At 41.3% G+C, this 17,300-nt stretch overlaps 1 protein-coding gene across 1 annotated transcript; it reads right to left on the bottom strand.

Annotated features, from left to right (window-relative positions):
* Window positions 1-11,780: 11,780 nt before the first annotated feature.
* On the bottom strand, window positions 11,781-14,213 carry LOC146562617 (beta-1,3-galactosyl-O-glycosyl-glycoprotein beta-1,6-N-acetylglucosaminyltransferase-like). The gene is made up of 5 exons (XM_085293137.1): window positions 14,094-14,213; window positions 13,276-13,458; window positions 13,074-13,167; window positions 12,391-12,795; window positions 11,781-12,266 (listed from the first exon to the last, which is right to left on the bottom strand). Exons 1-5 carry the CDS (start codon window positions 14,105-14,107, stop codon window positions 11,781-11,783), a joined length of 1,182 nt encoding a protein of 393 aa, XP_085149263.1. The 5' UTR covers window positions 14,108-14,213.
* Window positions 14,214-17,300: the final 3,087 nt, after the last annotated feature.

Here is a 17,300-nt window from a genome sequence, read left to right as displayed (position 1 = left end):
ATTGGCGGGTCATTCCCCTCATCCCCAGACTCTGCTTCCTCCTCGGAAGACGTGTCAGTGGGATTAAGGAGGTCCTCGAAGTATTCCTTCCACCGCCTGACAATTTTCTCAGTCGACGTCAGCAGCGCTCCGCCAGCACTATACACAGTGCAGGTAGAGCACCGCTTTCCCCTCCTGAGACGTCTGACGGTTTGCCAGAATCTCTTCGAGGCAGTCCGAAAGTCTTTTTCCATGGCCTCTCCGAACTCCTCCCACACCCGAGTTTTTGCTTCAGCCACTGCCCGAGCCGCATTCCGCTTGGCCTGTCGATACCTGTCGGCTGCCTCCGGAGTCCCACAGGCTAACCAAGCCCGATAGGACTCCTTCTTCAGCCTGGTGGCTCCCTCACCTCTGGTGTCCACCATTTGGTTCGGGGATTACCACCACGGCAGGCACCAACCACCGACCCTAAGGCGCAGGGAACAAACCCTCTCGTCCACCGGGAAAAACCCCAACGTACCGGCAGCAAGCCGAGGGGATATTAGGATACCCACCCCCAATGGCGTGTCCAGCGGGGTGGCCTGGGGGGGCACAGGCCACCCCCCCAACCAGACTGGCCACCCCAGGTGCCACCCCAAAGGCAAAACAATAAAATTCAATCAAATATCAAATGTCCGATTATGTTTTCACGGTGAAGCTCAGATATCCGATTGTAAGTGAATGCAGCATCCTTCTGCGCTATGTGCATCACGTTAGCAAAGGTAGGAGAGCCAAGCGCGAAAGATGGCACTGCAGGAAACAATTTTTCGGTGAAAGAAAATGAGGACAGAATAAATGTCCCGGTAAGTAATATTAAGTTTGTTGAGTTTAGTAAACTTCGGTGAAATTAGAATACCAAGGAAAAAATAACACTTAAAGAATTATTGCAGCCGTGGAATATTTCAGACAGTATGCTACAGAGGGGAGCTAACATAAGAGTTATGAGTTATAAGATGTAATCTAAGTCGTAACATTGCTGTATGGAGCTGCAGATTTGGTTGCAGGTTAACATCGCTGGACTGGCCATCGGGCTTATTTGACTTATTTTTTATTTTTTTTGTAACGGCATGAACAATGAGAGGTGGTGGATTGGCCAGATGCAGGTCGATGTGTAGAAATAACTCCGTTGTTTGGTGGTGGCTATGGCGGGGCTTCCACAGAGGCCAGCAGGTGGATGAGGGAAGGGGAGGCAGGAGGAGAGACCCGAAGCAGCCACCAGTCCGAGTGTCAGGTGAACTGAACTTCAGGTAAGAAGTTATGACCTGCAGTCTCTCTGGGTCAGATATAAACCAAGTTTAGGTGGAGTTTATTTTAGTTGTGCTGACTTTTTACCGTCAGTTGCAATAACTCATACTGCGTTCTAGCCAGCTTGATGGAGTTTTTAGGTGGGTGGGTGCTATGATGTTACTGATAGTGAACTTTATTTTATTCATAAGGTTAGTAGAGTTGCCAACGGCTCCTTAAAAAAATGGAATGGTCCCTCATTCAGAGAAAATATTACACGTTTCGTATTGAGCTGAGAAGAGACGCAGTTTGTCCCGAACTTCAGCTAGGATGGAAAAAGACACAAAGCTGGATTTATTCTGTCGTTATGCGGCACAGCTGCTTCTTCTCTCATTCTCTCCCCCTCCCTCTCCTGTTGCTACTTCAATCATGAAACTGATCAATGATCAGCTGATCAGCTTTTCTCTCTTGTTTATTTATCGCCCACTTTGCGCCAGAAAGAGGAAACCAGCGGATGTCGCGCTAAACAACAGCAGCACGTTTAAGCTTGATCAGCTGTTGTTAGAATGTATTTAATATTAATTTCTAGTATCAGCTGATGTTTGCTGGAGCCACAGCTGTAAAGCTGCTGGTCATGATGTCAGTTTGGATATGTGGTGAGAGGGAAACATGAAACCAGGAGATGTCCTTACTGAATCATCAGAGCTGAACAGGTGATGGAGAAACAGGTTTACCTTTTAGGTGACATGAATGAGTTGAAGTTATGAACTGTTTCTGAGAGACAAATAACACCAGGATCCTTTTTTATGTAGCTGACAGCTGGTAACTGTGCAGGGGCGGGTCTAGCAAAGTGTTGCCAGGGGGGCAGGTAGGGCATTAACAGGGAGAGGGGGGCACAAAGAAATACTTTTCTTTCTTATTCTCATTTAAAATATCTAGCTTTTATTAAATAATTATCTAAATCTTACAACCAAAGTTTTTATCTGACGTAAAATGTATAGAAATCATACATATACCAACAAGACTGTACATCACTGTCACCACAGCGTTTGTTTTCATTCAAAGGCTTTATGGCTTTAATACCTGGTGGGTCGGTCTGTAGTCAAAATGCCCGATTTTCTGTCCCAGTCCAGCCCTGCAGGTTATACTGGCAGTGTCACCATGCCAGCTGAATGTATTTCATCATCAGCCAGTGCTGTTCTTTATCAATATTACCAAAGTTTACCATAAGGCAGCATAGAAAGTATTTACTTGCTTTCAGGTTTTATTCAAATGTTAGTCTTTTCAGTTGTTTCTCCACTTTTTTCCTGTTTCAAAATCAAACACCAGTTTGTGAGAAGATTATCTTCTTTTTTTAACAGGCAGAGAAAGTTTTGCATTGGCATTGGCTAATTTGTCAATTGTTTGTTACAAATGTTCGTATTTTAATATTCAAAAATGTTTTTGCCCAAAACATATGTGCACTACATGTCAGTAAAAATGCTATGCAAATATTGCTGTCCTTGAATGCTGAGTAAACATTGACAAAGCACTGATTGTATCTCTTGTACTTTATCAACGCAGTATCTAAAAACTTTGCACCGTAGTGGTTAAAATCTCATTCTAATAAGAGTTAAAAGTGCATTTGGTTATTAGGTTTATAGGATTATTGAATTATGGTTAATGGTTGGTAGAATTTTTTTTTTTTTTAAACATTATCTGCCAATTAAATCTGCCACCCTTCTCCAAATCTGTGCCCCTACCTGGCCCCCCCAACAAAAATTTTCTAGACACGCCACTGCCCACCCCAGCCCGCCGCCTCTCACCAAGGGCAGCTCCAGACTGAGACTCCAGACTGAGTGGGAGGTGTTATCCAACATCGTCTTTATCTTGGACAGCATCCGCCTCTCCGACACCACCTTGGACTCCCTCAAGGTGGTGTCGGAGAGGCGGATGCTGTCCAAGATAAAGACAATGTTGGATAACACCTCCCACCCACTCCATGACATGCTGGTCAGTCACAGGAGCACGTTCAGTGAGAGACTGAGATTACCGAAAAGCACCACTGAACGACACAGGAAATCATTCCTGCCTGTGGCCATCTCCCTGTACAACGCATCCACTTAACACACTGGTTACTGCTACAACTACACATGTTTCTTTTCCAACTATTTATTTATGAGTGACTTATGTATGTATGTATGTATATATATGTATATATTGTACTATTCTTAGTTAGTGTATTGTCTGTCTTGTCTTAATGTTGGTTTAAAATGGAGCACTGTAACAAAAAATAATTTCCCCCAGGGATCAATAAAGTATTCTGATTCTGATGATTCTGAGACAGAGTCCAGCCCCTCTCCAGGAGACTGGTTCCAGAGCCCAAGCCATGTGTAGAGGTGAGCCCGACTATATCTAGCCGGTACCTCTCAACCTCACGCACTAACTCCTTCCCCACCAGAGAGGTGACATTCCATATCCCTATTGCCAGTCTTGGCAGCCGGGGGTCAGTCCGCCAGGGCCTCCGCCAGGGCCTCCGCTCCTGGCCGCCACCCGGCACACAATGCACTCGACCCCTATGGCGCCTCCTGCGGGTGGTGGGCCTGCGGGAGGATGGGCCCATGTCTCCTCTTCGGGCTGTGCCCGGCCGGGCCCCATGGACTAAGGCCCGGCCACCAGACGCTCGCCCTCGGGCACCCTCCCCGGGCCTGGCTCCAGGGCGAGGCCCCGGTAACCCTATCCCGGGCAGGGTAAACTGTTCCCTCGGTGTCCTTTTCATAAGGGTCTTATCACACCAATTCATGTTACCTAAAAATAAAACAAACACCTGTTTTTAAATGAAACATTCTATTAGGTTAAAATAATCTAATTTAGTTATTCTACAGGCATAAATTGCGTAATGACTGCTTTACCTCTGTGTTTTGTAGTATATATGATAATAAGCTTCTTGATGTGCACATGCATAAAACTAAGTGAGAAAGTGATTTTACTATTACTATTAACATGGGTAAAATATGTGATTAATACATGAGAAAAGAAATCTGCCACAGCAAGTACCTAGAGGTCATCGGAATGGAAAGATCTGGGAAATCAACATCAGATAACCCGCTAGAATAATAGACCACTGACATCAAGACAAGGAAGCTCCTAACCATGCCAATCCAGCACCCTGAGGAACAAGCTCTTAGTACAAGATCCATAGAGGCAGGGGTCTGCCACACCAGGCAAGACCCCAGGTGCAAGCTGTGTAAAGATGCCCCTGAGATAATCAGTGATGGGAGTAACAGCATTACAAGTAACGGCGTTAAAAGTAACGGCGTTACTAACGGCATTACTTTTTTCAGTAACGAGTAATCTAACTAATTACTATTCCTATCGTTACAACGCCGTTACAGTTACTAACAAGAAAACGCGGTCCGTTACTATTTTTCAACAAACAGATAGTTGGAGCTGTGTTCAGCTTACCGCATCTTATATCAGTTGCACGGAAGCATAGCTGGACTGGCCATCGGGCATACCGGGTATTTGCCCGGTGGGCCGATGGTGATTTTTCATTTTTATGGGCCGATGGGTTTTTTGTTTTTTTTTTCGTTTTTTTTCCGTAATGGTATAAACACTGAAAGGTGGTGGATTGGCCAGATGCTGGGAGATGTGTAAAAATAACTCAATTGTTTGGTGGTTGCTATTGCAGAGCTTCCACAGATTCAGTAACATTAGCAAGTGGTGGAGGCCAGCAGATGCAACACGCTGGCAGGTGGATGACGGAAAGGCAGGAGGAGCAGAGACCCGAGGCGGTGAACTGAACTTCAGGTAAGAAGTTATGACCTGCAGTCTATCTGGGTCAGATATAAACCAAGTTTAGGTGGAGTTTATTTTCGTTATGCTGACTTTTTACAGTCAGTTACAATAACTGGTACTGTGTGCTAGCTGGCATGACGGAGTTTCTATACTGCTGGGCGGGTGCTATGATGTTACTGATGTTGAACTTGTTTTATCTTATTTTATTTATAAGGTTAGTTATTAGAGTTTCCAACCCTGCTGTAAAAAACAGAATCGTATTCAGAGAAAATATTACGCGTTTCGTATTGAGGTGAAAAGGAACACAGTTTGTCCCGGACTTCAGCTACAATGGAAAAGAAACAAAGCTGGAGTTATTCTGTCTTTGCTGCACAGCTGCCTCTTCTTCTCTCATTCTCCCCCCTCCCTCTCCTGTTTCTACTTCAATCATAAAACTGATCAGTGATCAGCTGGTCGGCTTTTCTCTCTTGTTTGTTTATCACCCACTTTGCGCCAGAAAGAGGAAACCAGCGGATGGCGCGCTAAACAACAGCAGCACGTTTAAGCTTGATCAGCTGTTGTTAGAATTTATTTAATATTAATTTCTAGTATCAGCTGATGCTTGCTGGAGCCACAGCTGTAAAGCTGCTGGTCATTATATCGGTTTGGATATGTGGTGAGAGGGAAACATGAAGATGAAACCAGGAGATGTCCTTACTGAACCATCAGAGCTGAACAGGTGATGGAGAAACAGGTTTACCTTTAGGTGACATGAATGAGTTGAAGGGAAGTTATGAGTTCATAACTTCCCTTCAACTCATTCATTTCTGAGAGACAAATAACACCAGAATCCTTTTTTATGTAGCTGACAGCTGGTAACTGTGCAGGGGCAAGTCTAGCAAAGTTTTGCCAGGGGCCCAGGTAGGACATTAACAGGGAAAGGGGGGCAAAAAGAAATACTTTTCTTTCTTTTTCTCATTTAAAATGTCTCGCTTTTAACAAATAATTATCTGAATCTTACAACAAACGTTTTCATCTGATGTAAAATGTATAGAAATCCATAATTGTACATAGTAATTTTTTTTAGGGTCCCATCATAATTTCTTCAGAAGTAGCTAAGTACTGTATATGATGCCAGTATTTTCCCACATTTTCTAGATACTGTACCAGTACTGTGTGTAAAATGCCAAACAAGCTTTTTTTTTGGATGAAAGAAGAGAGTCTGTTCTTCATTTTGGTAGGTTCAGCGTTTATATGATCATAACACACAGTTTTCTGTGGCTCTTCAAAAATGAGTAAAAATGCTCAAAAACCCTGGCAGTGGGGAGTTAACTGATTTGAAAATGGCTGGCAGTGAATGAGTTAATTACTTTTTCAAAGTAACTTGCCCAACACTGGAGATAATCCAGCACATAACAGCAGGGTGCAGTATGCTAGCAGGCAGGGTATACGTGGAACACCATAACCAATTGTATACATAGTACACATAGTATGCAGGAACATCTGTGCTCAGTATGGGCTGGAAGTCCCGAGGTCAAAATGGGAGATGCCTCTTAGGGTGGTCGAGAATGACCCAGCCAAGAGTTTGTGGGACTTCCCCATACAGACGGATATAGTGTTGATGGCTAACCAACCAGACATAGTAGTGATGGATAAGCAGAGGAAGACGGATGTAGTGATATATGTAGCTAACCGAGAGATAGCAACAGCAGGAAGAAAGAACATGAGAAGCTGGAGAAATATCAAAGGCTGAGAGTAGAACTCAAGAAGATGCAGAGGGTGAATGCAACAGTAATCGGACCTCTTGGTGTAGTTCAGTTCAGTTCAGTTCATTTTTATTTCAAACATTTCAAACATGTGCCTTCACAATCATTACAAAATATCATTCCATTATTTGTTTGAAAAGGAGTAGGCTGAAGTATTTACTTATTTGTCCCTACCCCCTCAAGTTTTATCTCTCATTCATTTAATTTTTTTTTTGTCTTAAATTAAACAAACAACATATGAAACATATAAACATATGAAGTAAAACAAAACATAACATACATAAATCAAAAACAAGAAATTAGCAAGCCCCACCACAGTATAGTTTCTTTCATATGAAAAATACAGAATGTGTATATTTGCAGATACACAAGTTATGGAAAAACAACAAAACAAAACAAAACAAAAAAACAAAAAAACAACCAAAAAAGAACCGCAACACCATTACCAGCAACATTACCATCCTGGGTTAACCCCGTTTTCTTCATTCTTATACTTATTTAAAATTAGGTTTTTATATTTTACTTTAAACTGTTTTATGTTTTGACTGTCTTTTATTTCTTCTGTTAGACTGTTCCATAATTTAACTCCTGCAATTGAGATTGACATAGTTCTTAAAGTTGTTCTAGCACTTTGTATTTTTAAATTCCATTTCCCTCTTAAGTTATACCCACCTTCTCTTTCTATGAACAATTTACAGATTTCTTTGGGAAGCAATTTATTTCTGACTTTATACATTATTTGCGCTGTTTTAAGCTTCACCAAGTCTTGGAATTTAATAGCTTGCATTTTGACAAAGAGTGCATTTGTATGGTCCCTGTACCCTACATTATTTATTAATCTAATGGCCCTTTTCTGTATTATAGTTATTGTTTGTGTGTTACTTTTGTATGTGTTTCCCCAGACCTCTACACAGTAGCTCATATATGGCAGTAGTAAAGCACAGTATAAAATGTGCAGTGCTTTCTGATCCAACATATGCTTTGCTTTTCCCAGGACGGCAATGCCCCGTGCCAATTTCCCCCGAACATAAGTAATGTGTGGCTTCCAACAGAGCTTGTGGTCAATGATCACCCCAAGAAATTTTATTTCATTTACTCTTTCTAAATATACATTGTCAACACATATTTCTACTTCGATGTTTTTCTTTTGGTTTCCAAACAACATAAATTTGGTTTTATCGAGATTCAATGATAATTTATTTATATCAAACCACTTCTTTAATATCGTTAATTCCTGTGTGATCATTTCCAAAACCTGTGGCAATTCCCCACCTGAACACAGTATATTTGTGTCATCTGCAAATATTACAAACTTTAAAATCTCCGATACTCTGCAGATATCATTTAAGTACATAATAAACATTTTTGGACCCAGTACTGAACCTTGAGGTACTCCACAAGCTATATCCATCAAATTAGATTTATATTCATTTATTTGTACATATTGTTGCCTATTCCCTACATAGCTTTTTAACCATTCCAAAACCACTCCCCTAAACCCGTACTTTTCCAGTTTTTTTAATAGAATTTCATGATTAACAGTATCAAACGCCTTCTTTAGATCTAAGAAAACTCCGAGCGCATACCTCTTATTATCCATACATTCCGTTATCTTTTCCATTAAATCTATCAGTGCCAAAGCTGTTGATCTGTTGTTTCTGAACCCATACTGACTATCTGTCATTAATTCATATTTTTCCACAAAACTGTCAAATCTTTTTATGAAGAGTTTTTCCAGTATCTTAGAGAACTGGGAGAGTATTGACACTGGTCTATAGTTTGTAAAATGATGTCTTTCACCGGTTTTGTAAATGGGAATAACTTTAGCAACTTTCATTTTTTGTGGAAAAACTCCTTTTTGAAACGACAAGTTGAATATATATTTTAATGGTTTTACGATACCATCAATAACTGTCTTTACCGTTACCATATCAATATCATTCCAGTCTGTACTGGTTTTGTTCTTAAGTCCTCTAACCATGTCATAAATCTCTTTCTCTTCCACTGCTCTTAAAAACATTGAGCTACTGACCCCCATGCTAGGCAGGAGGCTCCAGCAAATTCATGGAACAACATCAGAGATCTCTTTCCGGAAGAACGCAGTCCTAGGAACAGCATAGATACTACACAGGACCACCCGCAAGGGCAATAGGGGATGTATAGATCTATATATCTCGATACTGTATATCACAGCACAGAGAATACGGACAAAAATACTAAACGAAATATATTTCAGCTTTTGTTTATTATTATGTATATATTATTAATTTAATATTAATAATATTATTAATTAAATTTCATTATCTGCATCTTTACCACACATTTGACTAAGTGTACAGACTGTAAGTGCAGTGAATGCTAAAATTATACACGTAACATTGGCATATACTGGACATGCAGTGCTGAGATTCAGGATACTGTGTTAAAGGCTGGGATTCAATGAATTCATCATACAGGCAAGTTTTGAGTATTAATTTTCAGAATGCATTAACAAAGATAGCCAATATTGAGCAGCGTTCGATACTGTTACCCATCTGCTAGTCTATACCATCTATACTAGTGTATAGAAAAACAGCAGCAAAGTAAGTGATAAGTATGTATATGTTAATTAACATATGTAAAATGAGAGCCTTCATTTTTTTTATTACAATGACCAATAGAAGAAATAATGTGTGATATTAAAGGTAATTAATATTAAATACATAGCAAAGAAACATATTAGCTGCTTCAAATTGGGTTTTTGGGGGCATTTTTCAGCTTTATTTGATAGACTCAGGATGCCCCCTGGGCGCCTCCTGGGTGAGGTGTTCCAGGCATGTCCCACCGGGAGGAGGCCCCGGGGCAGACCCAGGACACGCTGGAGAGATTATATCTCTCGGCTGGCCTGGGAACGCCTTGGTATTCCCCCGGATAAGCTGGAGGAGGTGGCTGGGGAGAGGGAGGTCTGGGCCTCTTTGCTTAGGCTGCTGCCCCCGCGACCCGGCCCCGGACAAAGCGGATGAGGATGGATGGATGGATGTTTTGCAAATAGAATAGACAACAGGTGGAAATTATAGGCAATTGGTAAGACATCCCTAATAAAGGAGTGGTTCTACAGGCGGTGACCACAGACCACTTCTCAGTACCTATGCTTTCTGGCTGATATTTTGATCACTTTTGAATGCTGGTGGTGATTTCACTAGTGGTAGCATGAGACAGAGTCTACAACCCACACAAATGGCTCAGGTAGTGCAGCTCATCCAGGATGGCACATCAATGCGAGCTGTGGCAAGAATGTTTGCTGTGTCTGTCAGCCTAGTGTTCAGAGCATGGAGGCGCTACAAGGATACAGGCCAGTACAACAGGAGACGTGGGGGAGGGCAACAAAACAGCAGTAGGACCGCTACCTTCACCTTTGTGCAAGGAGGAACAAGAGGAGCACTGCTAGAGCCCTGTAAAATGACCTCCAGCAGGCCACAGATGTGCATTTGTCTGTCCAAACAGTCAGAAACAGACTCCATGAGGGTGTCATGACAGCTCAACATACACAGGTGGAGTTGTCCTTACGGCCCAACACTGTGCAGGATGTTTGGTATTTGCCAGACAACACCAAGATTGACAAATTCGCCACTGGTGCCCTGTGCTCTTCATAGATGAAAGCAGGTTCAGACTGAGCACATGTGACACACGTGACAGAGTCTGGAGATGCTTTGAAGAATGTTCTGCTGCCTGCAACATCCTCCCGCATGACCGGCTTGGCAGTAGGTCAGTAATGGTGTTGGGTGGCATTTCTTCAGGTGGAGGCTGCACAGCCCTCCATGTGCTCACCAGAGGTAGCCCGACTGCCATTAGGTACCGAGATGAGCTCCTCAGACCCCTTGTGAGACCATATGCTGGTGCAGTTGGCCCTGGGTTCCTCCTAATGCAAGACAGTGCTAGACCTCATGTGGTTGGAGTGTGTCAGCAGTTCCTGCAAGACGAAGGCATTGATGCTATGGATTGGCCTGCCCGTTCCCCAGACCTGAGTCCAATTCAGCACAACTGGGACTTCATGTCTTGCTCCATCCACCAACACCACATTACATGACAGACTGTCCAGGAGTTGGTGGATGTTTTAGCCCAGGTCTGGGAGGAGATCCCTCAGGAGACCATCCGCCACCTCATCAAGAGCATGCCCAGGTGTTGTAGGGTGATCATATAGGCACGTGGAGGCCACACACACTACTGAGCCTCATTTTGACTTGTTTTAAGGACATTACATCAAAGTTGGATCAGCCTGTAGTGTGTTTTTCCACCTTAATTTTGAGTGTGACTCCAAATCCAGACCTACATGGGTTGTTTGCGGCCATTTTGTTGGACATTGAATCATTCTCCCAGACTGCTGTTTCCACAATCAATTTACCTGTAGGTTCTCTATCTATTTTCTATAGTACACAGCCAAACACTAAAGTTTTACATTTTCTACCCTTGGGTTATGAAATTATCACATGCCATGCTAGATTAGCAATGATAGTCTATGTAAATAGTAATGTACTTAATATAATTTTAAATAGCCATTTAATTACAAGCTTAAATTGCCGAAAAACTGATAGTAAATGATAAAATAGAATGAAAAAGAAGAAGAACTTTAAAAAAGAATAACCCCTACAGGCTTGGTGTGACCCATCTCCTAGATGTTATTTTACACTGTTTGACACAACTGCAATTTGATAAACACTTAAGAAATACAAATGATAACATGTGACATAATAATAATCATCATCATTGTCACAAATCAAAATGAAAAAAAGCTAACTAAATGGTTTCCCAGTTACAGGTGGGAGTTCAGTTGACTAAGCAAAGCACTATCACAAAACTTAAATCAAAAGGCGTGACAACACTGCTACATTTAGTAACTGTCGTACAAATTCAGACTCCACAACTTTTATAACACATCTAGGTCCACATGAAGTTATGATCCAACACTATCCAAGAATGTGTTTATACTTTTGGTTATCCATTTGAATTGTTTTTCATAGTGGATGATTAACTCTCCAACTAATCCAACTCAGTCAGTGCCTTGTGTCTCAGATATTTCTCTAAGCAATAGATAGCAATGGGATCTCTGTCTGCATCAAACTTATTGGCAAAAAGGTGATGCTGTTCAATCAACCACTGCAGGTCTCCAGCACCATACACACATATTGATCTGACATGATGGCCTTTACATTCTGGGTATACTGCTTGCAGAGAACCCTCTGACCCCTCGTGCCCCTGCCACTTCACCATCCGTGCAATTGCATTAATGTCTGTGATGTCAAATTTACGGTTGGGCCATGTTGAGCCTGGAACACCAGGCATTCGTTGTATTGTTGCCCACAGAAACTCATCAGGACTGTAGGTGTCTTTGGCCCACTCAATGAGGGCCTGTATTCGCTTGTCTTCCAACACACTGTGAATGTAACCTCGGTTGACCACAATGTAGGCATTTCCTGATAGTATAGGGAGATTGAAGGGAGTTGGATCCTTTGTTTTTCCTACTGGCTGGGACAATTAAAAAGTTAGTATGATCGTAAGTAAGTCTGAAACAATGTTTTTTTTACAATAGCAAAGTAAATTGATCAATGGCAACATGATACATTATGAAAAAAATATCCAAAAGAAGTACCTGCATTTTTCCATCAGTTACTTGGTAAACATTCATCACCCTCTTCTTCTTTCCTTGAGGCATTTCTTCAGACTCCAAACTGTTACCTCCTTTCAGTGAATGCAAAGCTTGCACAATTTCCAAGTTAGTTTTTAGAGGGAAATCCTGACCACAGAGGTTGATGAAGTATTTCCAGTTTGTACTGGTGTTATAGAGATCAGCCATACAGTTAAGATCAGCCTGTACACGTGTCCATCCAGCGTAGACCACATCCACAGGCTTGCTGACCATGAACACATTTGGGAAACAGGAAGTAATGGCATTGATGGCAATAAAGACTGAGGCCGGTGCTTTTTTGTCCACATGGACGCAATAAATATTTTGAGGTGTGTAGATAGCTCGCAGTAGTCGCTCAAAGTTTTGCACCTAAAGATAAGAACAATTTAATTGGCTTCCTAAATGTTTTTGGTGAAAATGTTCAAATGAGCACTTTCATGGTTATTTAACAAACGGTCAAAACTAAAGTACCAATGTGAGATATCCATCATACCTAAAACAGTAATTTTGTGATAAGAAATTTCAAAAGATCAAGCTCACACCATGCTCCCTGTACTGTACACCATGCACTGTACATTTAATCACTTAGAACTTTACATATTTAGACCTACTGCTAAACGTTGCAGTAAATTATATAACATGCTTACCTTGTGATGTACAACCATAGAGTAAGCCAGAGGAAAGTCCTCTTCTTCCTTGCTTAATGGGAATGTTATGTATTTCCTGGTTATTTTGAATTTCCTATAAATTCACAGTTTTCAAGACGCAATGTTGGTTTTAAAGTCCATATCTGTAAATCGTGATTAAGAGTTCAGTAATTACTAAAACCTGTGATTTAAAACTACAAACCTGCAGTCTTTGGTTGCATTGATATAATACTCATCAGGGATCTGAATAATCTTCTGGAAGTTTTTGCTGATGGTCAGTAATTTGGCTTTCTGAAATTCTTCCTTCTCTCCCCGCAGGATTGCTGAGCAGTTGCAAACTTTCTCTGGGCTCTCATCATCATCGGTATACTGTAGCCACTGATACCTGAGAACGTAGGCAGCACTTTTGCCTGTTTTCAGTTGACTAAGTTGTGAAAGAATCCATAGCAGTCCCAGTACAGCAATGAAATGCAATAACCATAGCTGCCAGCCTCGTTTTGGAAACATTTTTTTTTACAGTAATGGGAGAATCTCAAGTACAATAATATTAAAGTGTGTGAGAGCTGCTAAAAATGTTCTATATTTATTTTATGGTAACCTCTGGCACTATAAAATAGTAATGATTAATGTTTTATGATATGTAGACAATTTCCTTTCATGGAGTTATGCTGATCAGTGCATCTGTTACTGAACCTGGAACCAAGAGATGACATGAGGATAGTAGTGAAAAAACATGATATATGGAATATTTCAAAAAGAAATTTAAGTATAGGCCTGTGAAACTTCTTACATCTAAAGTTCAGAACAAGAACCAACATAAAACTTTAAATTGAATAGTTTTAGGCAAAATAAAGCAAAAGCCGTTGTTTTTAAATAAACATTCTGATAGGTAAAAATCATGTAACTTCATTATACTACAGGCATACATTGCGTAATAACTGCTTTGCACAACCACTGTGTTTTGTAGTTTGTTTTGTACCTTTCCTAACTTAATCAAGAGAAAAAGAGATTATTTCCTACCTGGGATCTTTCATTGGCAGAGCAAATCCTTTTTTCTATTCTCATAGTTATCTATGGCATTCCTTTTAAGGTTTTTGATACATCAAATCTTCGGGGCACGTTTTAGTCCTTGAGCTAAACTGGTTACGGAAGACCAAACTGAAGACATTCTGTAAGCCACAGCCTCCAAATACCTGCAGTGGGTGAGGCAAGTTCCTAGTCAGCTAGATGGAAAGAAGAAGAATCAGGAAATCAACATCAGATAACCCATTAGATAACAGATCATTGACATCAAGACAAGGAATCTCCTGACCATGCAAATCCAGCACCCTGAAACTGTATGCTAAGCGAAAAGAAAGGAGGCCAAGGATTAGCGAGAGTCAGAATCACTGTCCAGGATGAGACAACGAACATCCACGAGTACATCAGGAAGTTGGACACAATCGACCCACTCTCCGAATTAGGCTGCTCACCGGCCCAGTCGTCTACATGGAAACGACGTTCATGCCGCCAGCGCCTCTCACCACAGTCGGATCCCCAGACAGCTCTACTGCCGGCTGTGGTGAGTAATGGGGACACTTTTTCATTTCTCACACCATCTGTTTCTTTGTTTACAGTGGACGGTGATGCCGCAGACGCTTCTGTAAACCAGCCATTAGTGCAGCTGGCATCGCCTCAGTCTGAGGTCTCCACACCACTCTTTGCTCCACCACCTGCGGCTACGGCGCCACCCAGACCTGCTCAGCCTGAGCTGGAGGAGCTCAGCAAGCCGGAGGAGCTCGCGCCGCCCGAGCAGGACCTCAGCGAGCAGGAGGAGCCCGCCCCGCTCACGGAGGAGCTCAGTGAGCTGGAGGAGTCCGCGCTGCCTGAGCAGGAGCTCAGCGAGCCGGAGGAGCTCGCACCGCCCGCGGAGGAGCTCAGCAAGCCGGAGGAGCCCGCCCCGCCTACAGAGGAGCTCAGTGAGCTGGAGGAGTCCGCGCTGCCTGAGCAGGAGCTCAGCGAGCCGGAGAGACCAGCATGGTCACCATGTCCACCACGTCCACCTCCAGACAAGAACCAACATAAAACTTTAAATTTAAAACATGATACAATAACCTGAAACACTGACTTCAAAGTAAAACAGGAAACTTAGGCAAACTTGTGGCCCACCTTTAAGCACCTGTAGTACAGTTTGTTGTCCTTCAAAAATGTTCATTTGTGGTCTAGTGACTTTTCTGAGAAGCTTGGGAGCTTTGACAACTTGTGCCTTTCATCTTTGCAGAACTTGTAGGCGACCTTTAACCTTGTGTCACCTTGGCTCTCAGAACTGAAGAACCTTCTTGGATGAGAGGTCTTAGGTTACCTGTTAAGAGGTGGTCAGGCTGAGTCCAGAGGCGCACACTCAGAGGTTCAGCTCTCTATTTCACTACAAGGTCCCTTCATTCTTTACATATCTGATATAAGATTTTTTAGTTTGTGTTATGTTTATTTGTAGCTTCATTTAAAGGAAGAAGAGCTTGTGAATTGGAACCAACACAGGAAGAGAGATTGAAGCCATATGTGTAGAGGAATGCGGTGACATACGACACTTCCTCCTGTTTTAACAGACAAACTAGCGCTCTCTCTCTCTCTCCTTTTATGGGAATGTCTGAATTTCTATACATACCAAGTTATCTCCTGTTTCAGCTGACAAGCGAACAGTCTCTCCTTTTATGGAAATGTTTTATATTCTGAACATGCCACTCCTACTTCCTTGAAAACTTGCTTAAGTATAAATAAAGAAAGCTCTGAAAGCCCTGGGCGGTCTTTCCTCTGTGTCACATCTGTCCTGCACACGTTGCTGCAGGATGGATCGGGCGATGAGGGGGGATCGTCCATGTATGCATGAAAAAGATATCTTGAGTTTGAGTTTCTTTGCCTTCTAATAATTTTCTCTTCACAATATCCATGTCGAGCAGAGTGTAAAAATGGCCTTTGGGCAAGCACACACACTTCTTAGCAGTGCAAAGCTATGAGCAAAAACAGCAATATATGAAAATCCAGGCAGCCAGCCTTTGTCTGCCCAACCAATCCTTAAATTGCACGGCATGGATAATTTGCATTGCTTTGGGGATTTTGGAAATGAGATAGCTAATCCAATAATTAATGCGTTAGCTATCCCAGGTAATCCAAAAAACGAATAATTTGTTCATATAATAGCTAATCCGTGAGCTAACAGGAAAAGGAAATGGATTTTCATGTAAGGAGTGGAATTTTTTTCTTAAGGAAGTACAGAACGTCTGTTGTTTAAAAGATTTAATTTGCTTCAGCAGTTGAAAGTACAAGTTAAAGCGCTGGACCGCGATGTGAAATCAGCAATCTGCTTCGCAAAAAGGATGCTTCTCAGAGTGGGTGATACATACTCCGACAAAAACAAGTGTTGTTATGACTTTCTATCTTTCTTCTGAGAAGTGATGTGACGGTCCTGGCGTCTCCCAGATCGTCTCCTCCAGGATAAAACACCTCCCTCACCTAGCCTTGATTATTAATATTATCTAGCAATTCTAAGCCTGCTATTTTCTACTTATTTTCCAAGTTCGGGACATTCTGTTTGGACTCCCTTGGCCCAGAAAATATCATCCTGATTTTAACCAGTTATGATATGTTAGCATGTTTACAAAACCTTCTGCACTTCTACATGTCAATCACGATAATTCAATTCAGTCGTAGTGCAAAATCAAAGTTTTTGACCCCTATTGCATGGAGTGCCAACTCTTTCATGAGCACATAGCAATGTGTATGCAAAAAATCATTTAAAAAACAGCTTTCTTTAATCATTTTATTCCTAACAAAGTCAAAAATAAATCTTTGATTTTTGAATGTACTTACTTATTTCTCTTTTTTTGTGTTTTAAAAAAGATTTATAGAATCAGTTTTTTAGTTTGGAATTCAAAAATGTTTGTGAAATTTTTATTGACACTTTCATTATTTTTTTGTGAAATTCATTTTTGATTATTTATTAATGGATTAATAATTCATTTTGAAATATTGATTTTTAAGTAGTGCTTTTATTTAAATTAAATTATCAGATAATAATTTACTTTAATAATGTTTGAATAAATAAATGAATTTAAATTGCGTATTTTATCTTTCAATTCATTATTTAAGCACACAATTCTGTATTTTGATGCGTGTGACTCTTGTGGTCCTCCATATCCAAGTGCTTGGTGCTATATACAGTAAATACATAAATAACATTTAACTGAGTAG

The sequence above is a fragment of the Mchenga conophoros genome, linkage group LG12 (genome assembly GCF_057382185.1).
Source record: "Mchenga conophoros isolate Kocher_MC1m ecotype Shallow Benthic linkage group LG12, M_conophoros_male_GT1.1, whole genome shotgun sequence".
NCBI classification, from domain to species: Eukaryota; Metazoa; Chordata; class Actinopteri; order Cichliformes; family Cichlidae; genus Mchenga; species Mchenga conophoros.
The sequence above is the reverse complement of the archived record's forward strand: the minus strand, read 5'-3'. Positions and strand labels throughout refer to the sequence as shown.